General features: G+C 35.1%; 1 protein-coding gene across 1 annotated transcript in view; it reads right to left on the reverse strand.

The window, feature by feature from the left end:
• Positions 1 to 560: 560 nt before the first annotated feature.
• Positions 561 to 17,772, reverse strand: part of Chsy3 (chondroitin sulfate synthase 3) — a 266,079-nt gene continuing 248,867 nt past the window's right edge. Inside the window, exon 3 of the mRNA XM_003477215.4 lies at positions 561 to 6,837. Within this exon, the coding sequence (XP_003477263.3) occupies positions 5,275 to 6,837 (1,563 nt within the window). The 3' untranslated portion in view covers positions 561 to 5,274. The remainder of the gene's footprint in view (positions 6,838 to 17,772) is intronic.

Raw genomic sequence — 17,772 nt, forward strand, 5'->3', positions numbered from 1 at the left:
CTTTATATAAACTTTTGGCCCTGGTTAATTTTGACCAGCTAATCTTTAATGCAAATATCAAACCAATAGAAGCAGATTCATATTCTGATTTTTGGATATTTTACATACATTCTGGATTCTTTTAGTATATCCATGCACTTCTCTTGGATAAAGTGAGAAAATATGCTGTTTGTGGAAGTTTGAAGAACAGAAGTGGAGAAAATACTGAGAAAGAGGTGGAAGAGAACAGAGCCACAGAAGGGAGCCCAGGGACAGAGAAACCTGCATCAGGCAATGCATGTTCTGGCAAACAGCATTTATGCTTGAGAATATTGCTCACAAATAAGTTCTCAATATATACCCGGAAATAGATTAGCCTTATGGTGACTTCTGTGCTGTGGTGGTGGATTTTATTTCATTGCTGAAATCTCTCTTTTTATTGTAGGAAGATTCTATATAAAATTTTATTCCAGTTGCATGATTACAAAACTCTTTTAATCACCCCTAACGGGTAAAGACTGAGGAAGGTGGTCACGGAGCAGGAAACATGTATAAATATGTATAACAAAAAAGCCAACTCAGTAGTCTCTCGGTTTTAATGCCAATTTAGGAACATAACAGATACTGACTGAATTCAGTTGAAATAAAATCCTGCATGCAGTGGGATCCAAGCATGGCCCAGAGCTTATCTTCTGAGATCAGAAAGGAAGCAACGGACAGTTGGGTGTTAAACTGCAGCTGACACCCGAATACCTTGGCACCGCTGCCCTGGCACCAGGTGCTGTGCTGCTTGATGCAGATGCTGACTGCATCCCCACCTGGGGCATGAATCACTGCTGCTATCTCACATCGTCCTCACCATCTGCTGAAGTAAAGCTGGCAGCACGGCTGGCATCGGACCAAGACTGTGGGGCACACCGAGGCGTGACCACACCGCGATATTCACAGCCTCTGCTCTAGTTCCTCTGTCACCACTGCTTGAAAGCTGAAGCTCTAGAAAGCTTCTAGACTCACAAAAAACTCTACAATGTGTTTGAAAGTTATTATGATGCTGATAATTCAGAGAGAAAGGTAAGCAAGCCAGCATACTAAGAATTACTCAGATTCCTCTACTGTTCATAAGAACATGATTGTATCCATTCGTCCTGTAATATCCAGAATCATAAGCTACTTCCTGAAGATATTAGCATTAGATAATTAAATCAAATATGATTTTAAGTGGATAAGTCTCCAGATTACTTACAGTCTCCTTGGAGAGATACCTCTAGGGTAGAGATCACTAGATTCCTGTGACTTTCAGGACAACAGGTGCAGTGGCACAAAAAGAAAATGGCAATAGTGAAAGAAAGCAGCCTGGTTACATCATTTTGAATGTGCAGATGGTTTCATTTCTCCAAACAAATCTCCTGGTCAAAATCAACAGGAAGCTGCACCTATTGTGTTACTTGAGACTTATCTTGGCATACTTTATCTGTGTACACATACGGTATTTTTTATTCTGAGGGCAGAAGTTAAAAAAGAGAGAGAGCAAATCTCTAAATCCATGTATGTCTACCTTAGGATACACTCTCCAGGAAAAAGCAATTAGTCCCAGCCAATTGTGCAACATACAGACTCCCAGATGAGCAATACAAACTATTGAAAGGGAGCCTCATCTTTTTGGTCCCACTTCCAGAGGAAAGAAATCCTCAGGGCCAATCTAAAAATAAAACCAGAATGCCTCATCCCTGGGACTACTGCCTATAGTGAACCCCCAGTTTTCTTATACTGAAATTACTTTATCTTTTGTTTCCAGTGAGCATTTATTCCCTCGGTTGGATTATCTGTCCACACATTTGTGTATTTCATTTCTGTAATTTGCAAAGTATAACAGCATAATATACTCATCTGCTGCATTCAAATATATTTCATTATCACCCATGTTGCTTCTACTGAGTCTCGGTAAAGTCACTTAAACAGTCAAGCAATGATGTGGTGGTGTGCACTGCTGACAGCTTCTATACTCAGCTTGCTGCAGTAACGTAGAAGAGCAGGGCCTGGCATCTGGAACTCTGAGCACTGCCATCCCACCGAACTCTGGCATCCTGTGAGCAAGCAGACAGAAAAGTTCTTCTCTTCCCTGGCACAGTACAGCACTGCAGAAGCTAGCAAAGTGGTTGGAACTTGTTTGAGATGGAAACATTAGGAGACTCTAACTAACCGAACACCGGCAAGCTTGGTTCTATCCAGAATGAACGTGTAGCAGAAGCAAACTGAATGATGGATCGTTTACGTCTCTGGCATCAACTAGACCTGCACTTCCTCACTGCTTACATCCCTTCAGCAACTGAGAAGCTGCTGGGGAGAATGCAAAACAGGTGCTCCAGATTTACACAGCATTTACTTTGAACCTTAAGTATACAATATGCCAACTGGGTGAACTCTGAACATTCAAGGCCTTGGTTTCCCTATCTGTTGAACGTATAACATAATATCAATATTATGAGAGTTGTTAGGAATATTAAATTTAAAAATAAAATTCAAGTAAAACACATAGTGTAATGTTGAGTGAGTAATAGATGATCAGTAAGATAATGTTGCATATGGATGGAGCTGTGATTGGGGGAACACTTAATAGAACATCCATAGTTATCCCAAGAAGGTAAGACAGTGGTGCATGGCTTACTGTGGATATATTGTGCTTTTGATTACATTCACAAGATGCTACCATCCAACTGTAAAGGTATTTAGCTCATAGATATTACACAGAAAACATGTGATTTTATACCTTTACCCTTTATATTTTCAGTCAGATATTGAATAAAGAACTCTAAGAAACTTTAATGCAAAATTAAACAGCTGATTTGTAAATGTGATTACACTAACTATTCTGCATAGTGTGTATGTACAATTAATTGTTACTTCTGTATATAGTACTATCAGTATAACAGAAAAAGACATCCTTCGAGAGCCGTCTCTAACTCTGTAGGACTGGGAATGTTTTTAAATGGACCTTTACATTTATTCTTCTGTAAAATTATCACATTTCATTTGTTTAAATTAAAGAGCAGACTCTGATTTTTTTCCTCACTAACAAATTATTAATCATTATTGTTTGGCAGTAGATCTAAGTATCATCACTGAATGTTGCAATACTTATCTATTTATAAAAATGAATCCCACAAAACTACTAAATCATGTAATGTAGGAGAACAAGCTATGAAAGAAAGGGTTATGATAGCTTCAGACAATATTAGAGCAGAGATTAATTCTGAATTGTCGGTTCTGTCAAGATTAGCATTTTAAAACTGGGAGCAGTGGTGCACATCTATAATCCCAGCACTCGGGAGGTTGAAGCAGGAAAATCTTTCTAGTTCAAGACCACCCTAGGCTACAAAATGAGCCCAAGGCAAGCCTGAACTGCATAGCAACACCCTGTCTCAAAATGACAAAAAAAAAAAAAAAAAAAAAAAAAAAAGATTAGCATTTTAAAAAATAAAATTGTCGCTAATTTCTAATGAACTTGACATTTTAAGATTCTATATTATTCTCAAAGAGATTACTGAATGTTTTTCTCAATATCAAACAATGATATGTTTTGAAATTCCCAAGTATCTTCACTGAAAAAGGTTGCTACATGTAAGGAACTCATTTCTAAGACAAATGCTATGTGCCCTGGGTCTGTTCAACAACATGGAAACAATTAATGACAATCACCTTCAAATTAACTTTCCTGTCAAATATTTTCTAATAGGATGAAAAAAGAAAATAAAAGCACAAAATGTTATCTAAAAACTATAAGGATAATAAATGCATTTTTCCTGCTTTAGAAACTCGAGAAGGACCTATACATCAATATATGTCACATAAATACATTAAACCTTAAACCATAGTTAATTGTGATCATGGGAACATGTGTTGATGGAGAGAGGCTGGTAAATATTAAAATTTTACAACTTTGACTTTCAAAACATGTAAGTATGTTATTTTTCACAATTGAAATTTAAAAATATGTCATGATGAATTCTTGCATGAATATTCATTTTTTAAATTGAATTTCTTGAACATAATGATACTTTTCTACAAACAGGACATCACTGATTTGGTGCTAAGACAGAAGGACATGGGAAACGAGATAACATATTACTGTTTTTTATAATGTAAAATTAATGCTATGTTTGTAATTTACCTAGTATTTGCTAAGTCTTTCAGATAACCCCAACTAAAATAAAGACAGTTTCTGAACTATTTTTGGATGTACTGAATCTTCACGCTGTGCAGACCAAGGAAGAATGTCACTCAGTTTTCAGATCATTGCATAGAGAAACTGCTTGTGTTAACTCCTTATGAAGGCAAGGCTCCAAAACAAAACATACAAAGAACACACCTATAGTCCCTTCTTAACATTTTCAGCCTGTGCAACAAGCATTTTATGGGTGACCATTAAGAAATACATCAAAAAACCACAAAAAGAAAACGACAAAACTTTTTCAGTGCTTTTGAAAAAGAATACTGCTATACCTGTATTTTATTATAAATAAACAGGTTCTGTCATATTTTATCTTCTTGCCAGCAAATGAAGAACATTGTTTCATAAAGCTTCTAAAATGTACATGAATATTTAATTAAATCATATTTCCTTGAGAAAATAAAGTTCATTCGCATTTATAGCAGTTACGAGGAGTTCATAATGTCATAAGACCAGGGTAGCCAGTACCGGTTGCTTGTGGAACAAAACTCCTCAATTTTTAAAACTTTTTTTAAAAAATAAACATACAATCATAAGTGTTCATTTACTTTAAAAATTCTAAAGATGAAGAAAATTTTGTCTATATATTTAAGTCCTCGTATAAATTACAAAACTCAAGTTTATGTTACAGAGTCCCTTCCCCATAGGAAGCATAAAGCACTTTTGTGGTACCTTTCACCAGTATTTGTATCACATTGAATTTGACAAACAAAATAAGAGTAGATATTGCATCTTTAAGCCCTAAGAGAACATTCTTCTAAGCTGTCTCTTGTGATGAATGAACTTCGGAAGTCATTTGATTGCCATGATTTAACTCAGTCGCAAATAAAGATACATAAAAGTAATACACATATTGACTTCAGTAGAACTCTGAAATATCAGTGAATGGCAGACTCTTCTTTCTTGAGGTCAAAAAACACCCTTTGGAAGACAACCAAGAGGAGTTTATGACCCTGACACCAAAATAAAATAACAATAACAATAATAATAACAATAATAAAATAAAAATAACAATAAACGATGAGGTAAACTCCCCTTTAAAAAGGCAACACTTGCTGCCGGGAGTGTCAGGAGAGAGTTCGATTGTACCTGACACCCAAATGCTTTTCTAACCAGAGTTCAGCCAGTTGCATGGTTGAGGCAAAAGTACTTGCTTTAGACCCTAAGCACATTTTGTACTGCTTAGGGTCCAAGTTAGGATCACAATGAACTGGATGGAAAATATGCACCACTCCGACTTCTTGACTTCTGAAAGGCCTTAAGCCAGATTGAATAACTTTATTGTATAGATCCACATCTTCCAGTCCCCAGCCTTGTATTGAGGTATCAAATCCACCTGCACCCAAAAGATCACTTTTATAAATACAAGTGATCCCATAGCCATAGTCTCTCCAAAATCCAGTCTTCTTTGAGAACACAAAGTCATCATCAGGGGGAGGATTTCCCCCATTGGTTACCTTTGGGTCATACTGGCTAAAGATGATAGGATAGTACACTTGTTGTCCCTGAATTGTATTGTCTCTACATCGTTGGAGAAAATCTCCTCTGAAAATCAAGTCGACATCACAGAATAGCAGCAAAGTATCATTGTCAAACTGGGAAGAGGCCACTTCAAGACCAAGGCCTCTGGAAAACTCACCCTTCATAGGAATTAGGGTCATTTCTGCAGCAGGATACTTGTTTTGATAGTCTTTTATCAGCTCAATGTGCTTGTTGGAATCTTGGTCAGAATCCCGGCTGAAAAGAATGATGATCAACTTTATATTTTGCTTTGGGATAAGACACGTGTTTTCAAAGTTCTCCATGAATCTCAAGAAAATGTCATATCTTCCAGTGAGGGGCACAAGAATGTGTATTTTCTTTTCATTACGTTCTCCCATTTCTCTGGACCCTTGAAGGGAAGACAATATCTTCAAAGAGTTAGATATAAAGGAGAATGACTGAGTGTCCCTGTTAATACTCTCCACAAGACCGTTGACATCAAGCTCTTCCACTTCTCTGAAGAAAGGCTTGCTGAACATTTGCTGGAGGTAGGCATGGCGCCTCACTGGCACAGTCAGCTTCCTTCCTTTGTGCCTTTTATACAGGAGCAGTAAATCCAAAATGTACTCCACCCCATACAGGGGATCGACCCTGCGATAGCCATACTGAATTTCTTTGAAGTCAATGAGCCTTCCTCTGCTCTTGGCATTTTCGTTGATCATCTCCATTACCTGCAGGACAGTGTCGTCCAGTGCTGTCCTTAGAATGCTGCTGATGCTCTGTCGAGGAGGCTGGTTCTCAGCGGCTGAGTACAGGAGCTTGCCTGTCAGGAACTCCCATTCTATCACTTCGTTTCTCTCCCGAGGCTGGAAGTGGTTGAAAGAGGGCATCACGCCGAGCTGCTGGTCCTCTTTGCTCATCTCACTGTTACTGAGTTTGCTCATCAGGGCACTCTCTCTGTGGAGCTGGATGGTGCGGTGGCGAAGTTCAGAAATTTTGCGGCTGAGCATGTAATTATGCAGTCTGTATTGGTATGCAGGCCTTTTGTTAGGATGCAGCGTGATGGCTGCATGGATTTTGCTATTGTGAAGGTCTTGGATGTAACCCTTCCGATTGTGTTCATAATTTTCATGAAACAGTTGTTGCATCTGAAAGTAAAAGCAAACCATGATGTTAGACTAATTTTAAAATAATCAACAATCAACCCATAGATTCAAATTTAAATAGTTAATAACATTTATTCATATTGTATTATAGATAAAATAGTTTGTGAAATGTGTATTTAAAGTAATTAAAAGATTTACATTTTTAAAAAATCACAAATAATATTGTATTATCATGTACAATGTATTTTGAATTCTATATGAGAATTATGGAATTCTTAAAGCTAGCTAATTAATATATTCATTATCTCACATAGTTACCATTTTAGGAATGGGAGTGTAACACACCTGCATCAAGTTTAAAGACTATAATGCATTATTATTAACTATAGCCATTATGTTGCACAATAGGTCTTTTGTATTTGTTCCTTATATATAACTAATACTTTGTATCATTTGACCAATAGTCCTCCAAGGTTCTCATAAGCTCCCCATCCCCTAGTAATCACCACTTTACTATGCACTTCTGTGACATCAATCTTTAGTGGCTTCTCAGGATGAGTAACATCAGAAATGTCAAGTTCATACAATCAGATACTGCAAACTAACTTCTAGGTGTATATTTTCAAATAATCTTTGCTTCCCTATTCATTCCAACGCTAATGCATGATATAAAAGAAGACAAAAATTGAGTATTTTTACACTATTATAGATCACTGAGAAGAAAGAGTCAGAATTCATGTACCATGGATTCTTCAAACTACAGGGGAAACTTCGAGGAGAAAAACCAATCACCTGCTGTAGATACTCAACAAATATAAAGACACTCTGTCCCTCATTCATCATCAGTGTGACACTTCTTAAAATCTAGTGTGTTAACACTATAACTGACACTACACAGGGTAAAAATAGCATATATTTTCAAGGAAGGAGAGTACTGAGACCCTGATACATTGCTGTAAGAATATAACATGATTCAACCAGCATATGGGGAAAACTGTACCACTAAAATAGGCACACATTCCCTGAGGCTCAATAATTCTACTTAGATATAGATAAAACAAAAATACACAAAAATGTGTACCTGAAAAATACTGCCACTTTACTCCTCATGCCCCCAAATTAAAATGTCCTAAATATATTTTGAGTATAATAGATAAATGTAATATACCCAAATAATGAAATAATGAAAAAATAGAACAATAAAAATACATGAAGTACTATGATTTACAAAAAAGTACACAGAGGGTGGAGGTGTAGTTCAGCATTATAGAATATGCAGCAAGACCTAGGCTCATACACACACACACACACACACACACAAACACACACACTAAAGCAGCCATTTAACCAAAGAGTGCATTTTGCAAAATGTGAAATTCAAAAACTGGTAAAGTTAACTACACTGTTAAAATAGTGATAAAAAAATCAAGAAGTGGAAAACTTGTAGTACACTGGCTAATATCCTCTTAGATAATGGTATGTACATATTTAGTTTATGAACATTTGCTGACTATTACTTGGGGTATGTTTACTATACTCTAGCACACCAATTAACAGCAGACTATCTAAAAGTATTGGTATACAACCACATGGAATTTAAATATGTTTAGCATGCTTAATGATATGTGTGCACACAAATGTGTGTGGATATAACTGTAGAGGGAGAGAGAGACAAAGAAAGAGAGAGAGAGAGAGAGAGAGAGAGAGAGAGAGAGAGAGAGAGAGAGAGAGACTGCTTGTATCAGAGTTTTCTAATGGATGTGACCTGAACGGGAGTAGATTATAACACTATGGCAGACTCTTTATCCCTCATACTTCACTTGGCTTCTTTTCCACACTCAGATAAATTTATAAGTTGACATCATCTGATTCTTAAAAAGTAAGAGGAGTTGGTTTTTGAAAAGGACTTAGGAGTTGATGTAAGACTCAGCAGTTTAGTGACATTCAGGTTTTTCTCCTAACTAAAACCGTAGGCCAAATTTTATGTGAAGTTTTGGTCAAGTTATATCAAATTAAATTGATAATTCATAATGGACTTACGTATTTCCAGTTTTAGTTGAAATTACTTTAGCATTTTGAATTTTATATTTTTTCATGGATTTTTCTATGTAAGAAGATAAATGAAATTTCATCACATACTGACCACTAACTATAATATGTACTAAAAATATTAGTTATTTGAAGCAATTCTTTTTTAGTCATGCTTTCATTGCACAATGAGAGGATGTGCTAGGTTAGAAACAATTCTTAGAAATGAGCTGTTAAATCGTAGACTTACCAGTTCCTTTAGTGACACTGAATTGAGTAATTCTACCCAATCTGACAAATGTGAGAGTTTGTTACAGAACAAATACTATCTTAATATGGAAGTGTATGATTATATCATTTTGATGAATTTTGTCTGAATGCCGTATACTTTTCAAATGATTTTTCCTCAGAAACATAATAAGCGGAAGAAAAGTGGTACTGCAGAAAATCCTTAAATGTAGCACATTTATAATTATTCCATATATTGAGAAGCACAGAATATATTCAAATTTCCTACCTTTATAGAAAGGAAAATCGATCTATCTAGGTTAGATAGCAGAGCCATATCAGCTCTGTGTGAGTTTTATTACTGGCTCCATCCTTGATAATTAATTTTCTAGTCAACATGTTTAAATCTCAGCTTCCATAGGTATCAAATCAGTGTAAATAAAATATTATTAAATAAAGATGCTTGGCATTGTCTGTCAAATAGAAAGCATTCAGTGACAGCTTTGTGTTAATAACAGCTGAAAGATTTGTCAATCTTCTAAGTTACAATTTTTAATTAATTTGCTTCATCTTTAGTTTTGGGAATGTTTGAGAACAAATGCAAACTTTCCTGGATACTCTCAGCACTTCAACAAATCCAGCATTTCACTGAGGTATTTAATTATTATAAGGGAGACAATTTATTGTAAGGATTTCAGGAAACCAGGATTTATGGGAATTAATCAGGAACAATAAGATTGTCATTAATACTCAAATTCTTGGGATTGTCAGTATTACTACTTATCACAATACATTTTTCATGTAGCAAGTTGTTTTAAGAAAAAACATTAAAAATTATAGTTGTTCATTGAAAATGACTGGGAACTTATAATTTAAGTCACTTTCTTCTGCACTAAAGAAGTATGAGTTCATTTCATGGTACTTCCAAAGCCTGACTCTGAAAAGGCAAATCACTTCACAAAATCATAATTAACACCAGTGCACTACAGCGCACACCCCCATGTTTTGGGTGTGTTATTCATAGTCTCATGCTTTGAGAAGGAGATTTATCTGAGACGATATAGGAAAATCTATCATAAAAAATCAGACAGAGGAAGGTTAAGTACTAAGAAGGATTTGTGTATTGTTAGTCCTCTTTGACCACAATAAGACTTTATCTCCCTATGTTAATTGCAAATGAAAATACAACATAGTAGAACAATGGAACAATCTTAGTGATATAAATGATAAAGTAAAATTTTTTAAAAAGTAAAGAATTGACTGCAAACAGGCCCAACATAGCTTTTGCAGTAATAGAAACTTTGTGAAATTAGATTGTCAAAATGACTGCCCAATTGGGTAAATTTACTGGGTACCACTAACCTGCACATTTATAGGAAAGAATTTTGTGGAATGTAAATTATACTTCACAGTTATTTTTAAACAATGAATATTAAAAATAAAATCTAGTCAACTCCAGCTTTCCAAATCTCAGTGACTGGAATATTATTCATCAAAACAAGGATACAATTTCCAAAAGCTGTGGAAGCTGAGAAGGGTGGGCTGGAAGTGGGCAGGGCCAACAGGCCAAGCAGAGCAAAGCCAGTGGCTAAGGCTTCCCCAGCACCAGTCTCACAAAGCCGAAGGGAAACACAGCATATGAAAACGTAGGGCAGAAAACCTATGCTAGGTTTGTGACTGGATCGGGAATTCAGGTGAGCCAGCCTGGTGAAATTTGTTGTTACCATCAATACCTGCTTTAGAAAAATAGAAGAGACACAACTTTAGGGAGAATTAAGCACTTAACTCGTCCTCCAGCCCCCAGTGAAGCAGGTTTAATCTGAGGCACTAGCCAAAAATCAATGCCTTTTCTTTGTGGAAATAAGGAAAGTGAACTGTAACACACTGAAGGAACTGTAACAAATGCCCCCAATAAAATAAATCCATGGCGAATTATTTACCAGAAAAAATTTATTTCTCTGTTAAGTCATTTTTCTAACAAAAAAAAAAAAAAACCAGTATAGTAGACAAAACACCTCAATACAAAGAAAATAATCCGATGAAAAACCAAGCCCCACAACACAAACATAAGCCATGAATCTGAGAAAATAAGTAATTAAAAAAATAAATAGCATTTCTCCAATATCTTAAAAATACAAAGAAGAAATATATTACCGATGATATTAAGATAAAATGTCAGTCTAGATACTTTGTACATAAAAAGAATTAAAAATAAGATAACACAGATATGAAAATAAAATCTGGAGGAAAAAAGTATGTGTCATGTAAAGCAAAGCTATCAGAATAGGATCAAGGATAGAAGTTCATAATGTTAAGAAAAGTAAAATAGAAATAATTACCATGGATTAGCGAGAAATTGTAATTGTAGGGCATAGACTACAGTGATTGAAAAAATAAAACAAGGCACTGCTAAATATACAGTTCAAGAAAATGCTTTGGAAGCAAAAAGTATGGAATCTGTATTAAAAATATTTATTGTGTGTCACGTGAAATTGATACTAATTGTTTAAAACCAAAATATTTTGGAAAAACAAAATATTGAAATCAACAAAGTAAAAACGGTATTGTAAGAGTAATTTGAACATTTACTATTTCTCTAAACAAAGATAAGGAATAAAAAGGTGGAGAATACCATAATTACTGATGTTGATTGCCTAGGATAAGTGATAATAGATTTGGCAGAATACAGAAAAGTGTATCTGAAATTAAACACAACATGAAGCCCTTCGAAATTAAAATAGAATAGTAGAACTCTTAAAATTCAGGAGGTGCTAGAAAGTAAAACTGAAAAAAATAAAACTCTTAGTTAAGGAGAAAGACAAAAAACTAAAATAGTTGAGAAAAGTTTAAACTATTATAGGATCAGCCCAGGAGCACTAATTCTAAATTAAGAGTTCCTGAAAGAATAGACAGAGAAACAGAGAAGAAAAATTTATCAATAAAAAATTCTAAAAACTTTCCCCCCAAATGCAGCATATGAAGGGGCTGAGTTTCCACATTCAAAGGGATTATTTATTCAAAGCTATGACAGATGAAATTAGACTCACAGCAGATACACTACTGAGACTTTTTTGAATCCTGAGAGGGAGAATGGATTGGAGGTTCCTAGTACGCCAGGGAGAAAAGGTTCATGGATCAGAAGAGCCTGAAGACTTCTTAAAGAAAAACAAGAAGGCAATGCGGTAATGTAATGTAAAGTGGCTTCTCACCTAGAATTCTGTATCTACTCAAGATATAAATAAAATATTAGAAGGAAATAAAGTCATGTCAGAATTATCTGTCTAGTATATTTGTTAGAAAATGTTAACATACTTTGTTTCAACAAACTAAGAGAAAAACTAACAAAGACAAAGACACCGCACAAAAAAGGTAATTGGCTCGTATTGAAGCTGGTTGAAAGGCTCAAAGCAGGGATTATTTGGGAAATATAATTGATAGGAAATCTTATAATGCTAGAGAAGCAGTTGGTGAGCAAGAATCAGTTCTAACTAAAATTATTATATGCCTCATATGAAGAAATAGAGGGCAAGATACACAAGTGAGGTTGAAAAACGAGAAAGGTGAGCTAGACAATAAAAATGACTTAAAAACAAATTAGAGGAGGCAGCACAAATGAGTCCCTTAGAGCTATGATAATCATTTCTATTCAATAGTTTAGAAATCAAAATTGGGGAAACATCAAAATTTAACATTCTCATCCCACATTTGTTGGATGCTGCCTTATTTATTTTATCCTGGATCTACAGAGAACTATTTGATGTTCTCAGGAAAACTGGCTCTTTCCTAAGAATTTCCCTGCAAAAATTAACTATCTGGACACATGCATACAAAGTTATAAGTACCTTCAGCATGAACAAGTAAGATCAAAATAAGCAAATGTCAAGATGAAATGGTCTAACTACATAACACAGTGAACAGAGAAAGCCATAAATAAAACCACAAAATTTCTAAAGAATGATAAAAGGGGGATTACAATAGAAGTGAAAATGAGATTTTCTAAAACAAGAATGAGTTCCTATAAATTAAAAATAAGACATAAAATTTTAATACAGAAATAAATTTAGGGAGACAACAGGGATATCTTTGTTTTAAGTCTTAAAGCACTTCTAGAATTTTAATCAATATGCAGACATGTGTGACTTGTGTTTAAACCAATAAATTGGTCTTCATACACAAAAGTTTGGTAAGAATTATCTGTATCCGAGGCTTTTGTTTTGCTAGGAACTTATCATCATCTTCACAAAGGACCTGTAATGTTATGCAGGAGGGATTTCCTTTGCCTCTTCTCCTTTTAAGCAACGGGATCCTTCTTTCTCAGTACTGCCTGGGTCACCCTTTTCCCCAGCCAAACCGCCTGTTTTCACTGTCTTCCAAGCTTCCAACATACTGTGAGCTCTGAATTACGGCACGAATATTGCCACCTTTTCCAACCACATATTAAGAAAAAAAAAAAATTCTATACAAAACGTCCTTTCTAAAGAACTTGGTATTCCTCCACCTCTATGTCTCAATAGCTCCAATCTCCTACTGTGCAGTTTTACAGACATTTGTTATTTCTCTTCCATGAGATCATAAATACCCTGAAAAAAAAAAAAACAAACAAACAAACAAAAAAAAAACATCTTTTCTGTTTGTGTGTCTCATTCTAGCTCAGAAGGCGAAGGCGAGAGAATTACATGCTCAGATTCTGAAGCCAGACTAAAAAGGGATGGCACTCCAGCACTAAAAGTTCCTACTCAGGTGACACGTGGATAAGTAGCTGTTTTGTAGTTAGGGTTTGTTTTTAAGATGACTATTAATATACACACTGAATAAGCAAACAAAAGCAGCCTTGATCAAATTTTTCCCTAGAAAAGGATACAATATTTTCATTATGACCATCATTTTATTAAAAACTGAAAACTAATAAACTGACTTGCCTGCATTAGGTCTTGTGTTGAAAGAAAGGGGAAATAAGAGGTCATGCTATTACTGGGGAAACTAGTCTGTTAACTATTTTTGGTATTTTCCCATTAGGGAGAAAAATTATATTCATTATTTTTGTTACTAGGATGGAAAATCTTTTAGATTTATTTGTGTAATGAAATCTTTCCATTTGGTACCATATGACCAGGGATGCAAGTGATAATAATTCCCAGTGAATCGCTGCAGACTTAGAAGTACTGTGACAAGAAGCTATCCTGGAAGCCCCCTTTGCTTTTACCTTTGATTCAGTAGATTGCTTCAGAGATGGGCTTAGAGAGCACCAGGACGGAGAGGCTTCTTCAGCATAGTCCATTGCCTTGGTGGGCAGGATGGGGGAACAGAAACCCTCACATATGTTACATCTTCATTATGTAACAGCCACTTCTTTCCAGAGAGACAGTCTGAACCCTCCCTAAAAATCAGCTGGGCCCTGAAAAATGGTAACTGTGGTACAGAAACTGAAATCATGGGGTAGAGGTGAATGACCGAGTGTGTGGGTTCCAGGAATCCAGGCTCTAGGGTGGAAGAGTATATGCACCGAGACTGCACAGTGGAAAATCTAGCAACTAGTGCATGCAGCCAGCTGGAGGGAAATGGAAATAAATAAATAAATATGGTAGTTTGAATATTGTGACAGGTCAGGAGTTCATGCATGTGAGGTTGTGTAGGGGTTAGGGATGGAGTCTGTACCACTCTGTAAGGACCAGCAAAAGCTGGCTGTTTGTGGTTCTTCATCCCAGAGAAGACTTCTCAGAGAAGACTCTGTGTGCTTAATTACCTTTTCATTGCTCAGAAGCAGTGACAGTAAATGCAGCAGACACACAATGGCCAGCCATGCCTCCAAAACCACAGTCCAGTGATTTGGGAACTTGGGCCCACAATCCGAACTTGTCACAGACTATCTGAATGAGAAGCTTGAAGGACAATCCAAATTCTTCCTGTACCCTTATTTCCAAGTGCAGAAATAAGGGTACATGAGCATGGTTTACTTTAGCTATTGACAACCTTGCCTTAGCATTCATCTATAACCATGAAAAGGCAGAGTTCATCTCCAGATTCCTTCAACAGTTTCTCCCACTCAGTCCTCCTTTTCGGAGGTGGAATCCAGTAACAAAGCTAAGGGGGAGGAATTTTCTCTGTTACAAACACACCCCTAAGGAGAAATACTGGATCTGTATGCATTTGTGTGTTTGCACGGGCATGTGTGTACATGTGCTGCAGGTATTTGTGAGTGTGAAGATGTGTTGCTTTTATTTCTGTAGTGGTCTACATTGTTTTATGATATTTTGCCAAATCAAGCAATTGCTTCATAACATTTTCTTGTGTTTCCACTGGTTCATATATTGGTTTCAATATTCTTATCTTTTCTCTTACTTTCTGATTATATTCCTTTCCTTTCTCTTCTTTATTTCTCCTTTCTTTTTTCTCGTATTGTATGTGTCCTCCATATTTTTACTACTTTTCTTGCATAAAAATATTATCACTCATGCCTATTTTTCTCTCTCTTATCCTACATTATTACTGTACCTCTCTTTCCCAGGATTAGGAAAATAGTTCAGATCTTTTAAAATAAATTTAAAATTTTATCTTAATATATGGTTTGCTTTTAAAATGATAATATTACTGGTCATTACATGTCCCTAACAAGACAATATCAGAGACTGAACCTAAGATATTGAATAGATTGAGTGAGGACCTTCACACTTAGACATATCCACAGCCTAGGGCACAGAAAAAGACTAGTACAAAGAAAAAGACTGCAAGAAACCCTATACTAAATGACCCTCATAAAATGGTGGTAATATTTATGCACTGACCTATAAGGTTTAACACATATACACCAAAATCATGAGAAAACAAAGCAGTAAGATACTTTCAAAAATTCATAACTTGGGCCAGGGATTTAGCTCAGTGGCATAAGTGCTGGCCTGGCACGCACGCAGTTGTGAGTTTGATCTCAGGTACCAAAAAAAAAAACAAAAAAAAAAAAAAAACAAAAACAAAATCAAAACAAAACAAAACAACAACAACAACAACAACAACAAAAAACCAAAACTAAAGCACTGAGAGGTTGTAATTTGCCTAAGGTTGACTGCTGGTCAGTAACAGCAAAAATTCATAACTTTTTCAAAGCTGATCACACAGATATTAAAATAAATAAAATTTAAGAAAAAATTCAAAGCTTACAGTTAGTCAATGAAACCATAAAAGACATAAGTAGCTAACTGAATGAATCAAATAAAGAAACAAGTTATGGAAAAAACCCACTTCATTAAAGAGATAGAAATTGAAAAACAAACAAACAAACAAAAAAAAAACCATTGTTAATGAAAAAATTAACTATGCCAATAAAAACTTCAATAGACAGTTTTAATAGTGGGCTTGGTTAGTCAAAAGCAAAAGTATAAAGGCTTGACCATTCAGATTATAATAAAAAAGAAAATTAGAACCAATGAATAGATGAATATTCTACAACTCTTGGACAACTGAAGAGACCAAATTTAGTAATCATTAGCTTTGATGAAGAGGAAGAAATATAGGTTAATGCCACAGAAAAATCATATAATACAATTAATGTTTTCACAAAAACTAGTAAAAATGTCCACAAATCTGGGAAATAAAATGTGTATCCAAATACTAAAGGCATTTAGAACCCCAAATATATATGATCTGAAAACAACATCTCACGTTATATCATGATCAAATTTCCAATGTTCAGAATGACTACAACAACAATAAAAACACTAAAAAGTGTCAGAAAGAAACATCAGATCAATGATAATGATAAATTCATCAGAATAACAGCAAATTTCTCAACAAAACTCAAAATGCCAGATAAGATGGGAATGATCATCCCAAATATATCACCCCAAAAGAACTTTGCATGGGAAAAAGGGAAATAATGAATTTCTTGAAAAATTAGATGAACAAAATGAGAACCACAGTTGAATCAACAGAAAACAGTAACAAAATGATAGCAACTAATACATAACTTTTAATAGTTAAAAGTTTTAATTAGACAAAAGATACAAACTGATAGATTAGACCAACAAACAAGACAAAACTCTATCTTGCTGCAAGAAATATACCACACCTGGTATTGCAAATGGATAATGAAAGGAACAGCAAATGACATTCAAGTGTTTGTAACCTAAAAACAAGCAGGAGTAGTTTTATCTGAAAAAGGTAACTTTAAAATAAAACAGGCGATAAAAGACAAAATATGCCACTGCATGTTGATAAAGGCAACTATTCAAAAAGAGATAATGATTGTGAACATGTATATATTGAATACTGTTTCACTAAATTTCATAAAACAAACACTACCTGATGCAAAGAACAAATAGATCCTAGTACAGTCATACTGAGTGTATCAATACCCCACTCTGACAAACTGATATATTGATGTCATAAAATCTACAGAAATATCATATTTGAACTACACAATAGGTCGAATTGAATTAAAAGAAATCTATGCAGTGCACCAACCAGCAGCAGGACATATATTCTTTTCTGTAGGTCGTGAACTACTCTTTCTCTAAACTAAACCATAAGCAAATCTTAACAAGAAAAATATGAAATAATCCCATTCATGCATCCTGTCAAATCTCAATGGAATAAAATTAGAAATGAACAGCTGAATAACCCAGAGAAACTATACAAACACATGGAAATTGAATAACATACTTCTAAATAGCTAATTGGTCATTGAAGAATTTTAGGGAGAAATTTTCAAATTCTTATAATGGAATTTAG

The sequence above is a fragment of the Cavia porcellus genome, unplaced genomic scaffold, assembly GCF_034190915.1.
Source record: "Cavia porcellus strain 051 isolate PalLab524CR breed Dunkin Hartley unplaced genomic scaffold, mCavPor4.1 scaffold_21, whole genome shotgun sequence".
Taxonomy (NCBI): Eukaryota; Metazoa; Chordata; class Mammalia; order Rodentia; family Caviidae; genus Cavia; species Cavia porcellus.